The sequence below is a fragment of the Fukomys damarensis genome, unplaced genomic scaffold, assembly GCF_012274545.1.
Source record: "Fukomys damarensis isolate Sample0158 unplaced genomic scaffold, DMR_v1.0_HiC HiC_scaffold_16, whole genome shotgun sequence".
Classification (NCBI taxonomy): domain Eukaryota; kingdom Metazoa; phylum Chordata; class Mammalia; order Rodentia; family Bathyergidae; genus Fukomys; species Fukomys damarensis.
The window spans coordinates 59,473,194-59,491,084 of record NW_022900928.1 but is presented as its reverse complement, the minus strand read 5'-3'; the positions used below and the strand labels follow the sequence as shown (position 1 = coordinate 59,491,084).

At 37.6% G+C, this 17,891-nt stretch overlaps 1 protein-coding gene across 1 annotated transcript in view; it reads right to left on the bottom strand.

The window, feature by feature from the left end:
- CUNH11orf53 (chromosome unknown C11orf53 homolog) overlaps positions 1-17,891 on the bottom strand; it is a 55,550-nt gene that overhangs the window by 1,611 nt on the left and 36,048 nt on the right. Inside the window, exons 3-4 of the mRNA XM_033764317.1 lie at positions 4,067-4,109; positions 1-170 (exon numbers count right to left, since the gene is read on the bottom strand). The exon at positions 1-170 is cut by the window's left edge and continues 153 nt beyond it. Coding sequence (XP_033620208.1) covers positions 1-170; positions 4,067-4,109 — 213 coding nt within the window. The remainder of the gene's footprint in view (positions 171-4,066; positions 4,110-17,891) is intronic.

Here is a 17,891-nt window from a genome sequence, read left to right as displayed (position 1 = left end):
GCCGGGCTCCAGCAGCGCCGCGGGGCCCTGCGCTTCGGGCGGCTCGCAGGCGAAGGGCTTCACCACACTGGGGGTGTAGGCGTCACTGGAAAACGATTTACTGTTGTGGAAGTCTGAGTCAGACAAGAAAGATCTCCTGACACCATAGTAACCTGACAGGCCCGGCGATCCTGTTGCCAAATGAAAAACAAAGGTCAAGGCACCTGGGGGCAGCCAGGGTCTCTGTAGTGTGAAATGTTGCTAACATGTGCCTAACACCCACGTTAACACGATAATAGACAAATGTCTTGCAAAGGGAGAAATAAACCTGTGTTACATTTAAAACTCTTCCAGCCTCAGATATGTTTAAAGTTCACTGTGCTTTGGGGATGAGTTCATCTAAGGCAATACAGTAACTGTCCACCATTCACCCCCCCGCCCCGTGACTTACTTACTGTACGTCTTCCAGGTGCTGAACTCTGCTTTAGGGAGGAGCTGGGCTTACAGAGCTAAATCAGAGAATCCCTGCGCACTGACATTTTATCCTATAAGAGTCTTTCCACAGCTTTTGAGCTGTGTATGTCTCCGTTAATACACAGGACTGTACAAGAGGCTGCTTTTGGCCTGCGATGCCATACCTCTGGGTAAAGGTAATACACATAAGCCTACCTCAAATCAGAATATTCTAATTTTTTTCCACACTCGCCTATAACGCAGTGTCTTGCACACATCAGTAAAAGCCTTGCTTTGGGATAATTTGGCTGCGCAGAAGCCAGATTTAGAGGACCACAAGAAATGTTTCCCGTCTTTGACGAGTCTGGTGTTATTTGCTGCCCTCATGTGGCCATATCGAATTCTTCCCTGAGCTCATCTGGGCACTGCAAGTTTAGGAGAAGTCCATTGTACAGAAAATTTGCCCGGGAGGATACCAGAAGAAAAGAAATGTGTTTGCTGAGTACTTTCTGATCCCGTAGCTCAGCTGTAGTAAGCAATCCATGATCATTAGAACACACTCGGGGGCATAGACTCAAGGTCTGTACCGCTGATGGCTTCAGTATTCCTGCTTATGATAGGTGCAGGTAACTAGCTAAGACCAACGGGTCGCGGAGGTCTGAACCGAGGAGAAAATACAAGCGCTTTCACGCTTTACCTCTCGCTAACACAGAGAGAGCAGGACTTCTGAGCTTTGTACCGGGCCACCCTCACTTGCAGATCCTCTGGGAGGAAGACGAACTCATAACTATGGCCTCAGCCACATGATATGACACTTTATTATGCTCATTATACTTTCACCTATTAGAACTATCTTTCCAATTAACCTGGTGGCAGTGTTAGTGTTTTGCACAATTTCTACCTGTAAGCAAGGTAGTATAATATTCTGCTCAACTGTTACATGGAAATTCATTCATTTAGAAGAAGCAACCAAATTTCCTTTTGAAATTCACAACATTTTAATCTTAAACTCTTGGCCCCAAACTTTTAATTTGCTCATGCATTTGAAGGCTGTGGTTAGAATTCTAACAATAAACATACTTCTCTGGGGGAAAAACCAGTGCAAAGTAATTAATATCAATAAATCAGGTTCTGCTTCATGTCATGATTTCATACTCACAACTGTGGTTAAGGGTGAGAACAAAATGAAGAATATGCAAAAAAGACTTACAGATGGTCATGTTGGTATTTCCAACTCTCAAAAACAATCATGAAAAAAACCCTCTTTGCTCTCTAAGTGTATCTTTTTTCTCCTGAAAAAGGGAAAGGATAATTCTAAGTGAAAAAAAAAAACTGCAGAAACTTCCTTCATAGAAGAGAGCAGATGTAAATGAGTTCCAATGATAGTAAATACTACTGGGAAACAGAATATAGAAACAGTTATCTACTGTACTTGGGATACTCTGTGGGTATTCTTCCTCTCCCTTCTCTGCCTCTTAAGGTACTAAACTATTGAGATGGGCTGTGGCACTTTTAAATTTGATATCCGGTAGAGAGAGAGATTGTGTGTGTGTGTGTGTGTGTGTGTGTGTGTGTGTGTGTATACCCAGCAGTCTTATTAAGAGTGTCCCTTTTCTGCCCCCACAGGAGAATTTAATGGGACATACGTGATGGGATTAAAAATGCAGTGAACATTTGGATTTTTAAAAAATTTATTACAATAAAAGACACATTACCAGTACCACCCCCCAATACTCTTTCTCACTTAAAGCAGACTAATCCCATCATCCTTGCCACTTTCTGAACCATTTCTGGAAGTCTTCTTTTGTGAAAGTCTTTAGTTGCATTGTTGTTGTGGCTTCCATGTCCTGAACTGACTCAAAATCTTTACCTTTCATGGCCATTTTTGGCTTTGGGGAAGAGCCAGAAGGTGCATGGTGCAAGATTCAGTGAATAAGTTGATGAGGACATATGATAATTATGTTGAGAGCCTGCTTTTTCTTTGGGTGGCACAGAGCAGCAGTGTTCACCATATTTTGATCAAACTTTGTAAAAAACACTCATAAGAGAGAACTTTCAGAACTGCTTCAGAAAGGGGCAATTATGGGATAAGCTTTTCAAAGTGAGGGGGAATATTTTAAAGGGAATCAATGGAAATGTTTCTTTTAGTATTTTATATATATTTATTTTATTATTATTATTATTATTTTTTGGAGACAGGATCTCACTATGTAGTTGAGACTGACCTGGAGCTCACTATGTAGTCCAGGCTGGTCTTAAACTCACACTGATCCTCCTGCCTCAGCCTCCCGAGGGCTGGGATTACAGGCATGCGCCACCACGCCCGGCCATAATTTTTTAATTTAAACACTCATCATATTTGATAAGTCCTTGTATGTACTGAAATGAATGTAACATTCTGAACTAAGTGCCAGATATAAAGAGTATCCAGCATGTGGTAGAACATGCCCCTTCTGTCCAAGTCTTTTTCTCCATCTGTCTAGAGCAGGTACTCCTTCTATCAGATATTGGTGTCAGAAATTTGGACATTTAAAAAGTGAATGAATAAAGAAAATGTGGTGTATATACACAATAGAGTACTACTTAGCCATAAAGAAGGATAAGTTTGAGTCATTTGTAGAAAAATGGCTGTATCTTGAGTCCATAATGCGAAATAAAATAAATCAAATACAGAAGGTTGCGTATTGCATGGTTTCTCTTATATGAGAAGCCCAAAATATAAAAAACCTAAAAAGCAGAATAAAAGATAGATGATAGGAAACAGGGAGATAGACTTTGTAGATTTGGGAAGGGAATCTGAGGATGGGGAGAAATGGAAGGTAGGCAAGTGGAAGAGGAAATAAAAAAGGATCAAAACATAATATTTGTCTATATCAAATCCCCATAATGAATATGTTTATTATGTGTTTTAAATATATACTAAAAAATTGTAAATTCTATTGCTTTTGCTTAAAAACCTTTGCAGGCAGAGGATCAAAAAGTTCTCTCCAAAACACAATGAATCTAAGTTCAAGAATAACTGAATGAGGTCTATTTTCACTGATTTTAAAAAATATAAGACAACTTATTTTATTTTTTAAAATTAAAAAATTATTACAGTAAATATACATTGTCATTAATCTTTCTCAAAATGCTGACCCTTACTTTAAATACATTTATCTTTCTTGCCACTTTCTGAAATAGCTCTGGCAGTCTTCCCTCCTGGATATCATCATGAGATGTGGAAAAAATACAGTGAATGCTGCTGCTGGGTACCACCCAACAGAAGGGCACGATAGTGAAAACATTATGGTGTGTCCTCCTCCACCTGATTCATTGGATCAGACACTGTGAGACTTCTGGCTCTTCTCCAAAGTTAAAACGACCACGAGAGGCAAACATTTTGAATCAATTCAGAATATTGAGGCAGCCGCAACAGTGCAACTGAAAACATGAAAGAGTACTTCCTGGACTGCCTCAGAAAGTGGCAGGGATGGCAAGACAAGTATATAAAAAACTCATTTTAAAGAAGCAAAGTCAGTGAAAATGTAAGTCAGCAACAACAACAACAACAACAACAACAATGACAATGAAGCCCAAGTACTCAGTTGAACTCAGAAGGGAGTTAGTAGCTCACCGAGTTAAAAGCACTCACCTGGCATCTGGACAAATGGAGGCTGGGGGGAACTGACACTGCCCTGGAAAGGAAACAGAGTGCAAGTGTTTTCTACTTTAGGTGCAAGTTTGAAATTAATTAAAAATACTAAGAATGTATTTTACAAGCTTTATTTCCTGGTGTTCAGAGGTATTACTTGGAAAGTTAGGTTGGGGGAGTCAACTGAGAGTAAGAATTCAAGGAGTGTAGAAAAGTTTTACAAGGGACAGAGAGAAACCAAACTTTTAGATTCTGGTAAATGAGCCAAAAGTGTTTTATTATTTGTGTTAATACTTCTTCCCCACATATATATTAAGTAATTATGTGTGTGTGTGTGTGATGTGCTATGCATTTGGCTTCAACTCTGAATAGCAAGATTTTTTTGTTTTTTGTGGATTTTGGTACCAGGGATTGAACTCAGCACCTACCACTGAGCTAAACCCTGGCCCCCTGAATAGCCAGTTTTTATTGTTGGGTTCCACATCATATAAAAGCTCCATGAAGTATAGGAATCTTGACTGTGACTTGTTCTTATTTCTCAGAGCAGATTGTGATTCATAATAGATGTAATAAAAATATGTGGAATAGAGAGGCTATTCTGAAAGAACTCAGAATCTAGTGAACATGGGAGGTTGGGGGATGTGGCAGGTTGGGTTATGTCCAACTAAAAGATAGGTTGAAGTCTTCATCTTTGGTATTTATGAATGTAACCTTATTTGGAAATAAGATCTTTGATGACATAATTAGTTGAGACGAGGTCACACTGAATTGAGATGGATCATAAATCCTGTATGACTGCTTCCCTATAAGAAGAAAAGAGCACAGAATACAGAGGGGAGAAGGTCATAGGACAACAGAGGCAGGATTGGGAGTGACACCAGCTGAAGCCATGGAATGCTTAGGATGGCCAGCAACCACTGAAGTTAGGAAAAGGTGAGGAGAGATTTTTCCCTAGGAAGCTTCTGAGACACTGTGGCCTCATCCACATCTTGATTTTAGACATCTAGCCTTCAGATTGGTGAGGCAGTATTTTTTCCTCTTTTTGGTACTAGGTATTGAACTCAGCACCTTGTGCTTGCCAGGCAGGGGGCAGCACCACTGAGCTAAATCCCTGGCTCACTGAGACAGTATTTTGCTGTTGCTTTGATCCATTTGATTTTTTATAATTTAGTACTGCAGCCCTAGGATACTAAAACAGGAGTAGGCTGATGATGAAATGGGCAAATCACAGTAGTGTGAGAAGTGGCATGGTTGGGGAAAGATGGTTGATGTGGCTTTGAGGTTGCAGTGGGAAACACATCCTGGAGGGAGTGATGCTTACAGTGACATCTGAAGGAAGGATATTCAGGTGTGAATGCAAATTCTGGCTTCAAGATGCCCTCTGGCAAAGTAAGTGAATCTAATTGCTGTGAAAGTTAAGAATCCTCAAAGTTCAGTGCTTCAGACACAGGCTCTTAGCCCTGACTTTCATGGTCTACAGACTGAAGAGCTGGAAGAAATTTTACAAAGTCTCATTCAACCACCTGCTCAATGCTTAATTCTCTTTATATTACTAATATCTGGTGCACCTAATATCTAGTTCTAGAGAGTTCAGCACTCATGGGAGAGCCCCACTTCTTGTTTGGAGACCTCTGAATCTTCCAAGGTGGACTGAATCATTTTCCTAGCTATATTCTCTTTGGTTCATACAAAACAAGTTTAACCCTTGTTCTGTGTCCACATTTTCAGGTATTTGAAGAAATAATTTCCCAACTGTCTCAGCTTCAGCTGCGGTGATAAATACTGTAGACTTAGTGGTTTAATAATAATAATTTATTCCTCACAGTTTATAGCACTGAGAGTCTGAGATCATTGTTTGCTTCTTGGTGTGGGCCCACTTCTGGGCTTACACGAAGCTGGCTTCTCTCTGTCTTCATGTAACAAAGAATTCATCTGTGTGTGTCTCATCTTACAAGGGCTCCACTCTCATTGAAGTAACTTCCAGGGCTCCACCTCCAAATACTATCACACTGGGGCTTAGGGCTTTGACACATGAAATTTTGGGGGGAACACAACCATTCAGTCTATACCTCCAACACTGAAGATGTTCTCCAGCCACCCACCAATAAGCAGCATAGTACTTAGCAAAGACTCTGGAACTAGGTTGTCTGCTTGAATTCCAGATCTGTCTCTAATTAGCTGCAGGATCTTGGGTACATAAAGATTAAATGACACACAGCACTTAGAATAGTGCCTGACAAAAGGAGGTAATATATATGTGTTAGCTATTATTATAGTAATCCTCACTTAGCTGTGGGGAACATGTTCTGAGACAACCAGTGGGTACCTGAAGCCATGAGTAGAACTGAACTCTACAAAATATCTTTTCCTACGCATACATCCTATGGTAAGGTTTAATTTATAAATTAAGAACAGTAAATCTGGGTGTGCTGGTGCACACCTGTCATGCTGGCATCTGGAAGGCTGGGGCAGGAGGATCATAAGTTTGAACCCAGCCTGAGAAACACAACAATTTAGCTAGACTCTGTCTCGAAATAAAAAGTAAAAGAAAAAAAAAAGAGGCTGTGGATATAGCTCAGGGCAGAGGCCTAGAGACACAAAAAACAAAATAATAAATCATAAACCAACTACAACAATCCACCATAATGAAATTACCAGCATCACTACTTTCACACTTAGAGGACTTTTTAAATTTATTTTAATCTTTATTAAATTTATTGGTTTGTATTAGGTATACAATACAGTTACTTTCATCATTGGGATCTTGTACCTATACTTGACTTATTAGGTTCTTATTTTTCCCTGTTCCCCAGCCCTCCCCTCACCCCCACTACCTTTCCCTGTTTAAAAAGACAGTTTCCACGTTTTCCCTTTTCACATTTTTCTTTTCCCTTTTTCCCTTTCCCCTACCCCTCCCACTTCCTAGACTCTTTAAGAATTTTCTTCCTATTACACAATATCTGTTATACATTTTGATCCTTATTTACACTTTTAGTTTTTCACACCAGAGAAACTATTCGGTATTTAAATGTGTAACTTATTAATTTCACTTAAGAGTATGGCCTCAATATGCATCCACTTAACTATACATATCTCTAGTTTGACATTATTTATGGCTGAGTAGTATTCAATTTATATTTTAAAAAACACACATCTTCTTTATCTAGTCTCCAGTTGATGGGCGATTGGGCTGTTTCCAAGTCTTAGCTATTACAAACTGTTCCACTATGAACATGGGTGATCATATATCACTGTGGTATGATTCTTTTAATTCTTTTAGGAAGATACCCACCCAGCAGAGAGATAGCTGGATCAAATGGGACGTCTAGTACTAGTTATTTGCGGTATCTCCATATTGATTTCCACAGTGGTTGCACCTGTCTGCACTCCCATTAGCAATGGAGAAGGGTTCCTTTCTCCCCACAACCTCATTAGCATTTGTTATTGGTTGATTTCTTGATAGCAGCCATTCTTTGTGGGGTGAGGTGGAATTTCAGTGTTGTTTTCATCTGCATCTCTCGAATGACCAGTGATGTTGAACATTTTTTTCATATATATCTTTGTTGCTTTTACTTCTTTGTGTGAGAAATGTCTGTTCATTTCAGATGCCCATTTTTAAATTGGGTCTTTATATTTTGGGTTCTGATTTTTTTGAGTTCTTTACATATTCTAGAGAGTAGATCTTTGCCTGAGGAACAGTTGGTAAAATTTTTTTCCCACTTTGTGGGTTGTCTCTTAGCTCTGCTTGTGATTTCTCTGGCAGTGCAGAAACTTTTTTAAAAGATGAGATCCCAGTTGTTGATTCTTTGTTCTAGTTTCTGCACTACTGAAGATTTGTTCATGCCAATGTCTTCAAGAGTTCTACATAACTTATGTTCCAGAAAGTTTAATGTTTCTGCTTTAATATTTATATCTTTAGTCTACTTGGATTTTAGTTTAGTGCCTGGTGAAAGACATAGATCTAGTTTTAATATTTGACAAGTTGAAATTCAGTTTTCCCCCTACCATTTATTAAAGAGGCTATCTTTCCTCCAGAGAGGGTGTTTGGCTTCTTTGTCAAAGATGAGGTGGCTGAGTATGTCTGGAGTTCTTTCTGCATCTTCTAATCTATTCCACTGAGCTTCAGATCTGTTTCTTTGACAGTACCATGCTTTGTAGTACAGTTTCAAATTGGGGATTTTGATACCCCCAGCCATTCTGATGCCTAGCACTGCCTTTGCTATTTTAGGTCTCTTCTAATTCCAAATGAATTTTTGGATTGTTTTTTCTAGTTCTATCAAATATTCTGTTGGGATTTCAATAGAGATTGAATTGAATCTGTAGAGCAGTTTTGGAAGTATGGGCATTTTCACTATGTTGATTTTTCCTATCCAGGAACAAAGGATGTTTTTCCATTTTCTTACATCCTCTTCTACCTGCTTTATTAGAGTGCTGTAGTTTTCAGTGTACAGGTCTTTTGTCTCCTTCACTGGATTGATTCCTAGATATTTCATTTTTTGGTTGCTATTGTGAAAGGGATTGTTTCCCTAACTTGACTCTCAGAGAGATTTTTATTTGTGTATAAGAAGGCTATTAATTTTTGAGTATTTACCTTGTATCCAGCTACTCTACTGAATTTGTCAATGAAGTCTGGAAGTCTTTTGGTGGAGTTCTTTGGGTCTTCTATGTAGAGTATCGTATTGTCAGCAAATAATGACAGTTTTACTTCTTCCTTTTCTATCTTTATTGTTTTATTTCTTTCTCTTGTCTAATTGCTGTGGCTAATGTTTCCAAAAGTCTGTTGAACAGGAGAGGTGATACTGGACATCCTTGTCTTGTCTCATTTCAGTATGAAGGTTTTCAGTTTTTGACTATTTAGTATGATATTGGCTGTTGGCTTTTCATAGATAGCCTTTATTAAATCGAGACAAAGACCATCTATTCCAATTTTCTGTAGAGTTTTTATCATGAATAGATGTGGAATTTTGTCGAGTGCTTTTTCTGCATCTTTTAAGAGGATCATATGGTCTTTGCTCTTGATTCTGTTAATGTAGTGTATTACATTTATTGATTTATGTATATTGAACTATCCTTGCATCCCTGGGATAAATCTGACTTGGTCAGGGTGTATGATCTTCTGTATTCTGTTTACCAGTATCTTATTGAGGATTTTTGCTTCTATGTTCATTAGGAAATTGGCCTGTAGTTCTCTTTTTTAATTGGGTCTTTCCCTAGTTTTAGAATCAAAGTAATACTTGCTTTCAGGAATGAATTTGGAAGTATTGCTTCTCTTTAAATTTCATTGAAAAGTTTAAAGAGTAGTGGCAATAGTTCTTCTCTAAATGTCTTCTAGAATTCAGCAGTGAAGCCATCAGAACCTGGGCTTTTCTTTGTTGGCAAATTTTTAATTATATTTTCAATTCCACTGATTTTAATTGGGGTGTTTAGAATTTTTATATTTTCATTTAATTTCAGTAATTCATATGTATTTAGAAATCTGTCCATTTCTTTCTTCTATGTTCTGTATTTTATTAGAGTCCAGGTTCTTGAAGTAATTATTGATGATCCTCTGGATTTCTGCTAAATCTGTTATAACTTCACCATTTTCATTCCTAATTGTATGAATTTGAGCCTTTTCTTTCATTTTTTTTGATAAGGTTGGCTAAGGGTTTATTGATTTTATTTATTTTTTTGAAAAACCGACTCTTCAATTCATTAGTTTTTTTGTATCATTCTCTTAGTCTCTATTGCATTAATTTCTGCTCTGATCTTTATAATTTCCTCCCTTGTATATGCTTTGGGTTTCTCCTGCTCTTCTTTTTCTAGGAGCTTAAGATTCACCATTAGGATGTTTATTTGAGCTCACTCTGTTTTCCTCGTGTGGGCATTTACTGCTATAAATTTCCCACATAAAACTGCTTTCACTGTATCCCATGTATTCCTGTATGTTCTCCTGGCATTGTCATTAAATTGTAAAAACTATCTAATTTCTTCTTTAATTTCTGCTGTGACCCATTGACTGTTCAGGAGAGTGTTGTTTAATTTCAATGTGTTTGTGAAGTTCTTATGGTTTCTTATGCTGTTGATCTCTAGTTTAATTGTAGTATGGTCTGATAATGTACAAGGGATGACTTCAATTTCTTGCATTTACTTAAGCATGTTCTATGAGCTAGCATGTGGTCTGTTTTGGAGAATGACCTATGTGCAGCAGAAAAGAATGAATATTCTGATTTTCTGGGGTGGAACACTCTCTAGACATCAATTAAGTCTGTTCAAAAGCTTGGTTCAGTTCTAGTATTTTGTTGTTGGTTTTTTAAAATCTAGATCTGTCTATTTGTGACAGTGGGGTATTGAGGTCCCCCACTATGATTGTATTAGTGCTTATTTGGTTTTTCCTCTCCCTTAATATTTGTTTTGTATAATTGGGGGCATTAGTATTTGGTGCATATATATTTATGATTGTCATCTCTTCCTCTTGGATTGTTCCCTGTACAAGGGTGTAGTAACCTTCTTTGTCTCTCTTAATTAGTTTTGGTTTGAAATTTACTTTGTCTGCAAATAAGATAGCTTCCCCTGCTTTTTCCTGGGTTCTTGTCCTATGGAGAATAGTTTTCCATCCTTTTACTTTCAGTCTATGTGTATCTTTTTCAGTAGGTGTGTTTCTTGTATACAGCATATTGTTGGATTTTGCTTCTTAATCTATTCTGCCAGTCTATTTCTTTTGATTGGTGAATTGAGGCAGTTGACATTGATGGTTATTACTGATATTTATTGAGTTATCATTGTCATATTATTTTCCTGTTGTTGGTTCTTTTAAAAAAAATTTTCTCCCTCTCCTTTTAAATTCTTGCCAATTGGATTTGTTCTGTCATACCTTATGGAGTTCTGATTTTCATTACCTTTTTCTAGGATATTATTTAGAATTGTTTGGAGTGCTGGTTTGGTATTCATGAAGTTTTTCAGGTGTTCTTTGTCATGAAAATATCTTTCTTCTCCAGTCTGTCTTCAGATTGGGTTAGTCTACTATGCATACTTTTAACAGAGTTTTTAATCCCCTGGATATCAATTTGACTCTGTTTCATGGATTCCCTTTCCTATGTTGGGCATTCATGGTTTGCATTTCTTGTGTTGAGCATTCATGGCTTCAATCATGGACTTGAACTTATCCTTTTTTAAAAAAATCTGTTTCGGTTCTAGAGTTTATAATCATGACTTTTATCAGGGAAATTATTTGTTTTGAATTTTCTAGAGCTTCATTCACCTGCTTTACTTCCTGTACTATCAGTTCAGATTGTCCAGGTGGTTGATTACCAGACTTTTCCATCTCGTTTTCACCAGAATTTGCCTTTGGCAAGCTAGAAGACTGTGTCTTGTTTAAATGTCTTTTCATTTCTATTATTGTTGGTATAGTCCTTAGTTTATTTCCTGGATTGATACTTAGATATTACTTATTGTGAGTATCTTTGTTGCTAGTATTTAGAAACCTCAAGGAAAGATTGCTTCTCAGAAGTTTCTTCCAGATATACATGGTCTTTAGGATTCGAGACTCTAATAACTCTGGGGCAATCTCATTTTCATTATACCAGGAAAGAACACAGATTAGAGATCAATCACAATGCTAGCCCAAGTGATAAAATCAGCAACAACAATAGAATCAGACACAGCTTAGAAAATGACAATTTGTGGTAGTTATTAATCTATCACCTTTAAATGTGGGAAACAAAATGAAATCAAAGACAGCCTAAAATATGTTTATAATGAATAAACATCAATATGGTAACTTTACCCTTCGGGATTGGGATTTAGAAGGACTAATGCCCTCCTCTTACTATTCCTCACTTCTGCTCTAGCTCCGGGCAATGGCCATTAGGACCCACTGTGCTTTTGTAGTTTAGATAAGGAACAGGGGTAGCCAGGAAACCAGAAGGCAGAGTGTGCTCTTGCTGGAAGCGCCCTAGCTCTTGTCATCTCAGGGGGTCCACTAGTGGCAGGGAGGCCTGTCTGTTAGTGGGCGGGGCCTGGATGTGGTGAGTCCTCGCTGATGGTTTCATGCAGCTCTGGTCCTTACCAAGGGTAAATGTAGGGTCCCTGAACATCAGTGCTGTGAAACGTGACAGTCATTCTGATAACTGAGAAGGCTACTAAATGACTGTGTGGGTAGCTTATATAGTAAAGATACGCTGGACAAAGTATAACTCATGTCCTCAGCAGGACAGAGTGAGTCAGCATGAGATATTGTCTCACTAGGAGGAGTGGTACACAATGTAAAATTTAGGAATTTTTGGGCTGGGAATTCATCTTATAAGCACAAGGTCCTGAGTTTGAATTCTGATACCAAAACATCTAGGAATTGTGTTTAAATTTTTCTATTTAATATTTTCACACTTTTACTGGCAAGATAAACTGAAATAGTGAAGATGGGGTGAGAGATTACTGGAATCTGATCTGTTTTTAGATCCCTTCAAATCTGCTATGAGATATTACTGTACTCTGATATGTATTTAGACACCTTCAAAACTATATAAATATATTTTGATTTATGTGTTTTCATATTTGATATATTAACATTTTTAGGTGGCAGAAGGGAACTCTTGACCATGCAATGGCCAGAGGTAGAAATGGATCAGGATTCCATGCTGCTAGGGCCCCTGCTGTCCAGTGTCATCCTCAATTTCTGCTCTGTAAAGCTGGGTCCAGATGCGCTGTGTCAGCTCCTGTGTCCTCTGGCTTCTTCCCTAGCCTCCTATCCAGCGTGAGTAGGATGTGGTGGTGGCAGTCCTGGGTGCAGTTTGGGGGGATGTCTTATTGTTCTCCCACTGTGCTGCCTGCCTGTGCCTCTTAGATTGCTCTGGGTGTGCTGGGACCAGGACGAAAGCTTCTCTCAGTCTCGGTACGCATACTGATTTGGTGCACAGGCCTTTCTGACTTCAGAGCCTGTTCATAACTATTACCACAGTCCCCTTCTCCCCCAGCACTGGTCATCAGCAGGGCTTGCTTTGCCTTCTGCCTCTGCTCCAGGCTTAGATGAAATCCAGTTTATGCCACTGTGGCTGACACAGAAGCTTCACCTTTGACAGCTCTGCTGTAAATGCTTTTCTGTTTTTCTCTTCCACCACCAACAGTTTCCAGTATCTTCCGTGCCCCTTCCTCCTTCTGCCCAGGTTTAATTATTACCATGAAACCACCAGGTCTGTCCCTTCCCCAACCCCATTTTAATACCAGAAATCTCTACAAACACTTCACAGTTACCAGTCTTATTGATTTTATTTGTTATTTAACAAAAAGAAGCTTCCTGTGTTCCCTTGTCCTACATAATTTTCCCTTTTATCTGCTCTGGAAATTATGTGTTCTATTTCCATTCTTTATGGTTACCTATAAAATTTTACACACATATTTAACAAAGCCTACAGACAATATCTTATCCTTCCCCATGAGAAACAAGAACCTGAGCACATTAACTCTTACTGTCCCCCTCCTGATTTAGATACATATGCTGTTTTCTTATACTTCAGCCTGTTTCTTTTCATTAAACTCCAGAAATAAGACACCATCATCATCATTTTGAGTATGCATTAGACTTATTTACTGTGTTTACCATTTTCTTTGATTGCTCATCTTCCAGATTTTCTCTCTAGATTCATCTTCTCCTAAAGCAATTCTTTAGAAAATGCCTTATGTGTCAGTGGTAGTAATAGTAAATGGTTGCAGGTTTTATTTATATCAAAATACAATGTCTGATCAAAACATAAATGAAGAAATTATTATAGTAAAAGACACATTGCCATTCATCCCCTTCAAAATATTCCCCCTTGCTTTGAGCACACTTATCCATTATTTTTCCACTTTCTGAAGCTGTTCTGCAAGTCTTCTTTTGTGAATGTCTTTATGAGGCATGATCAAAAACGTGGTGAATGTTTCTACCAAGTGGCTAATGGAAAGGCAGGCTTGTAAAAACACTATGGTATGGCCTTATCACCTTCTTCTCTGGATGTGTCACCATGTGACTTTTGACTTTTCTCCACAGTCAAAATGTTATGAATCTATTCATGACATCCAGGCAACCACAGTGGTACAACTAAAGACGTTCACCAAAGAGGACTTCAGTATTGCTTCAGAAAGGGACAAGAATGACGGAATAGGTGTACTTGAAGCGGGAGGAAGTATTTTGAGGGAGATTAATGGCAATGTGTCTTTTAGTATAATAAATTAAAAAAAACCCCTAAACATTCATTGTATTGTTTGGCCATACCTTGTATAATTTCTTTTGACCTTGTACTTGAAAGACAGTATTTCTAGATTGGCAATTATGATTTCATAGTTACCTTTTTTCTTAGTATGCTAAAAATATTATTCAGCTGTTTTTTATATTCCACAATTACCCTTGTGAAGTCAGTTATTACTCTTATACCTATTGTTTATGACAACCTTTCTTTCCTTTGTGATTGCTTTTAACCTACCCTTACTGTCTCTAAGGTTTCTGAAGCTCAGTTCACTGTACCTAGAGGTGTATTTCTCTTTATTTATCCTCCTTGATATAGGATGCGTTTCATATGTCTGGGATTCATGGTTTTCACAAATTCTTGACTCTGTTATCCATGCTCTGTTCACTTTTATTCTTTGTATTTCATACCCTCTCCTTATTCTCTCTATAACGATGATTCTCTGCTCTTTATTTTTGGTATAGATTGGTTATTTTGATATAGATTTTTATCTAGCTTACTAATTTTTCTTCAATTAATTTAAATTAATTTTCTTCAACTAATTCAGTTAATTTGTTGTTTAACTAAAATACTGTGTTTTTATATCAACAATTTCATATTTTTATTAAGATTTTTATTTATTTATTTATTTTTGAAGCAGGGTCTCACCATGCAGTTCATGTTGGCCTTGAACTCACTTTGTACCCCAGGCTGCCCTCAAACTCAAGGTGATTCTTCTGCCTCAGCCTCCTGAGTGTTAGGCATGTGTCCCATGCCCAGCCATATTTTTAATTTTTATAAAATCAAATTTTTAATCTGTTTGATAATTTTTGATATGCCCTTTGGACTACTCATTGTTTATATTTTTGTATATTTTGTATTGGTAATTCTAATATTTAAAAGTCCTGTGACTTTAGATTTATTGTTTGTGCTGACTCTTTCATAATGGTCTGGTTTCTTATGCACTGGTGATCTTTAATAGAACTTGTATAAAAAACTGTGGTTCTAAATTGAGGCTTCTTTCTTTTAGAAGATTTATATTTATTTTTCCTGGGAGTCATCTTACTTCCAGGTTCCCCAGATTATCTTGCAGTTCCTGGGATGAATTCAGCTCTCAGCCTTGGCAACATCTCAAGGAAGTCCTCATACATTAAGCCCATATGTATACCTGGCCTCCGGAAGCTTCCTTTTTCCCTCCCCATGACTACCTTTCATCATTTAATGCCTCATTTCTGTCACACATCTCCTCAACTTCCCAAGTTACTCTACCCCCAACTTTGGAGATTTCCCTTGCCCTTTTTTCAGCTTAGAGATCAATGAAATTTGTTTTCATGCAGAACCTGGTTTTGTTGTGGGAGAGCTGTCCTCACTGAGGTCCATTTAGCCTTCCTAGGGCAGCAGTGACTCCCTACATGTTGAAGCCAGATATAGATACCTTCCTGGTGTTTACAAAGCACAGGAGATTTTATTTTTCTATGCTTTCTAACATTTTCAGCAGAGATTTACATTGTAATAGAAGAAATTCATGAGCAATAACTTGTAGTAGTTTCATGGACATACTATTAGGCATTGTTAGGGCAAATATAATCATACGTATTCCCTTATTTAATTATCGTAACAATCCCAGAAGACAAGTGATATTATTCTCATTTTATTGATGAGGAAGCCAAAGCATAGCGCAAATAACTTAATTCTCCTGTAGGATGGGGTTGGTTGGGGTGGAGGTAGCAAGAGCTGTGATCACGTAAGCAGGACCTCTGATTACAGAGCCTGTTTCTTACCCTCTAATCCAGACTCTCTGTCAAGCATTTTAGTAACTCAAAAATAAAAGTAGTAAAGCATTATAGTTTTGAAAATTTAGTAAAAAGAAGACTTAGGAACATACAGACATATCACATAATTTATTATATAAAAGCTTCCTAAACAATCAGGTGGAATTGGACACTTGCCTATTTTTATATACTGTGTATTCTACAATATATATATAGTATATATATATATATATTATATATATATACTGTATGTACAATTTATAATATAGGATGCATATTCTATATTATACAATATTTTGCATGTTATATATTTATATTATATAATATTATATATAAAACATATATAAAATAAAGCTGGCCCTCACCCTAATAGGCTTTAAAAAAATGTGTTCTTCTATTTTGGGGGAGGGTGGCTGTTATTGAAGTATAATTTACATATAATAAAATTCACTAATGTAAGCATTCAACCTCATTTATTTTGGCAAATTATGTAACCCTAATCATGTGACTAAAATTATGATATAGACCATTTTCATCAAATTTATTATTTTGAAGTTAGAATTGGTGTTGTCCCCTTTGTAGTGATTTGGGGACTATTCAGATAGATTGATATAAATATCAGTGACAAGCCCGGGGCAGCACTACACGCCTTCAATCCCAACATCCTGGGAAGCTGAGGCAGAGAATCACAAGTTCAAACTTAGACTGGGCAAGACCCTATCTCAAAATAAAAACTAAAAATGGGCTGGGAATGTAGTTCAGTGCAAAGGCCCTAAGTTCAATCCTTAGTATCACTGCCACCCCCAAAATCATTTCATATTTTCAGCTCATCTCACAGAACGCAGGATTCTAAAGGGCCTTTGTGGAGGTGAAAAGGATTTCATTAGACAGATTTCAGAGCTGGGTCTTACTTCTTCATCTCAGTCTTGGATTTCGAGGGTTAGGAGAGAATAGACTAAACTAGGAGCCTTCAGCACGTACTAGCTGTCATTTCCCAGGTAAAGGGAAAACCGACATTCCTTTTTTCCTTGTTCAATATATGGTATTCACTTAGTTGCCTCTCATCCGACCAATCCTCCAGAAATAATATTGAAATTAATATTGAAGAGCCCATAGCTTTTGACCAAGTGGGATGGTACATAATTTTTAGTTTGCATATTGCAAACAACAGGATTCTGCAATGCCAGGTAGCCAAATTTAGAGGTTTATATTTGAATGAAATTTGCCAGTCTGCAACTTCCTGTAGCCAGCATAGCAGCTTCACAGCTGCCCCAAAAGTCCCTCCATGAAAATGAGTTAATTTGAACTAATAGCTCACCAAGGTAGTAAAGTGATAAGATTAGGAGTGTTTCTTGAATACATTTATTGTTGTTTTTATGACTGTATAATATTTTTGGGTGCCAACCTACCTGAAGGAACACACTGAAATGTGCTAAGGGAGAGATCGCTTACTGGCATGGAGCTCTTCACGCCACTGAATACTTCTATCATTAAATTTGAATTATATAATTTAGAAAATATCTCTTTAATGTAAAAACATGGCTTCTAAAGCTTCAATAGTGGTAACAGCCAATTAGTGAATGGGTGATAACTCTCTTCAAGGAATTCACAGTGCCATACATATTTAATTTCTCACTAACATGGCATCTATGGTTGGAAGGCATGTAGAGTCAATGGTATTATATGGAACGTTCTAACACCTCATCTTAATGTCTGAATTTAGGCCCCTCATATGTCTTACGATTCTCTCGTCTAACATTGGAATGAATATAAAGTTATGCCAGACACAAATGCAGCCTTTAGATGGCTCCCTGTTAGCTTGGAACTTTCTTCCCCCAGAAGAAAAATGAGCAGAGGGCTGGGGATTTAGCTCAG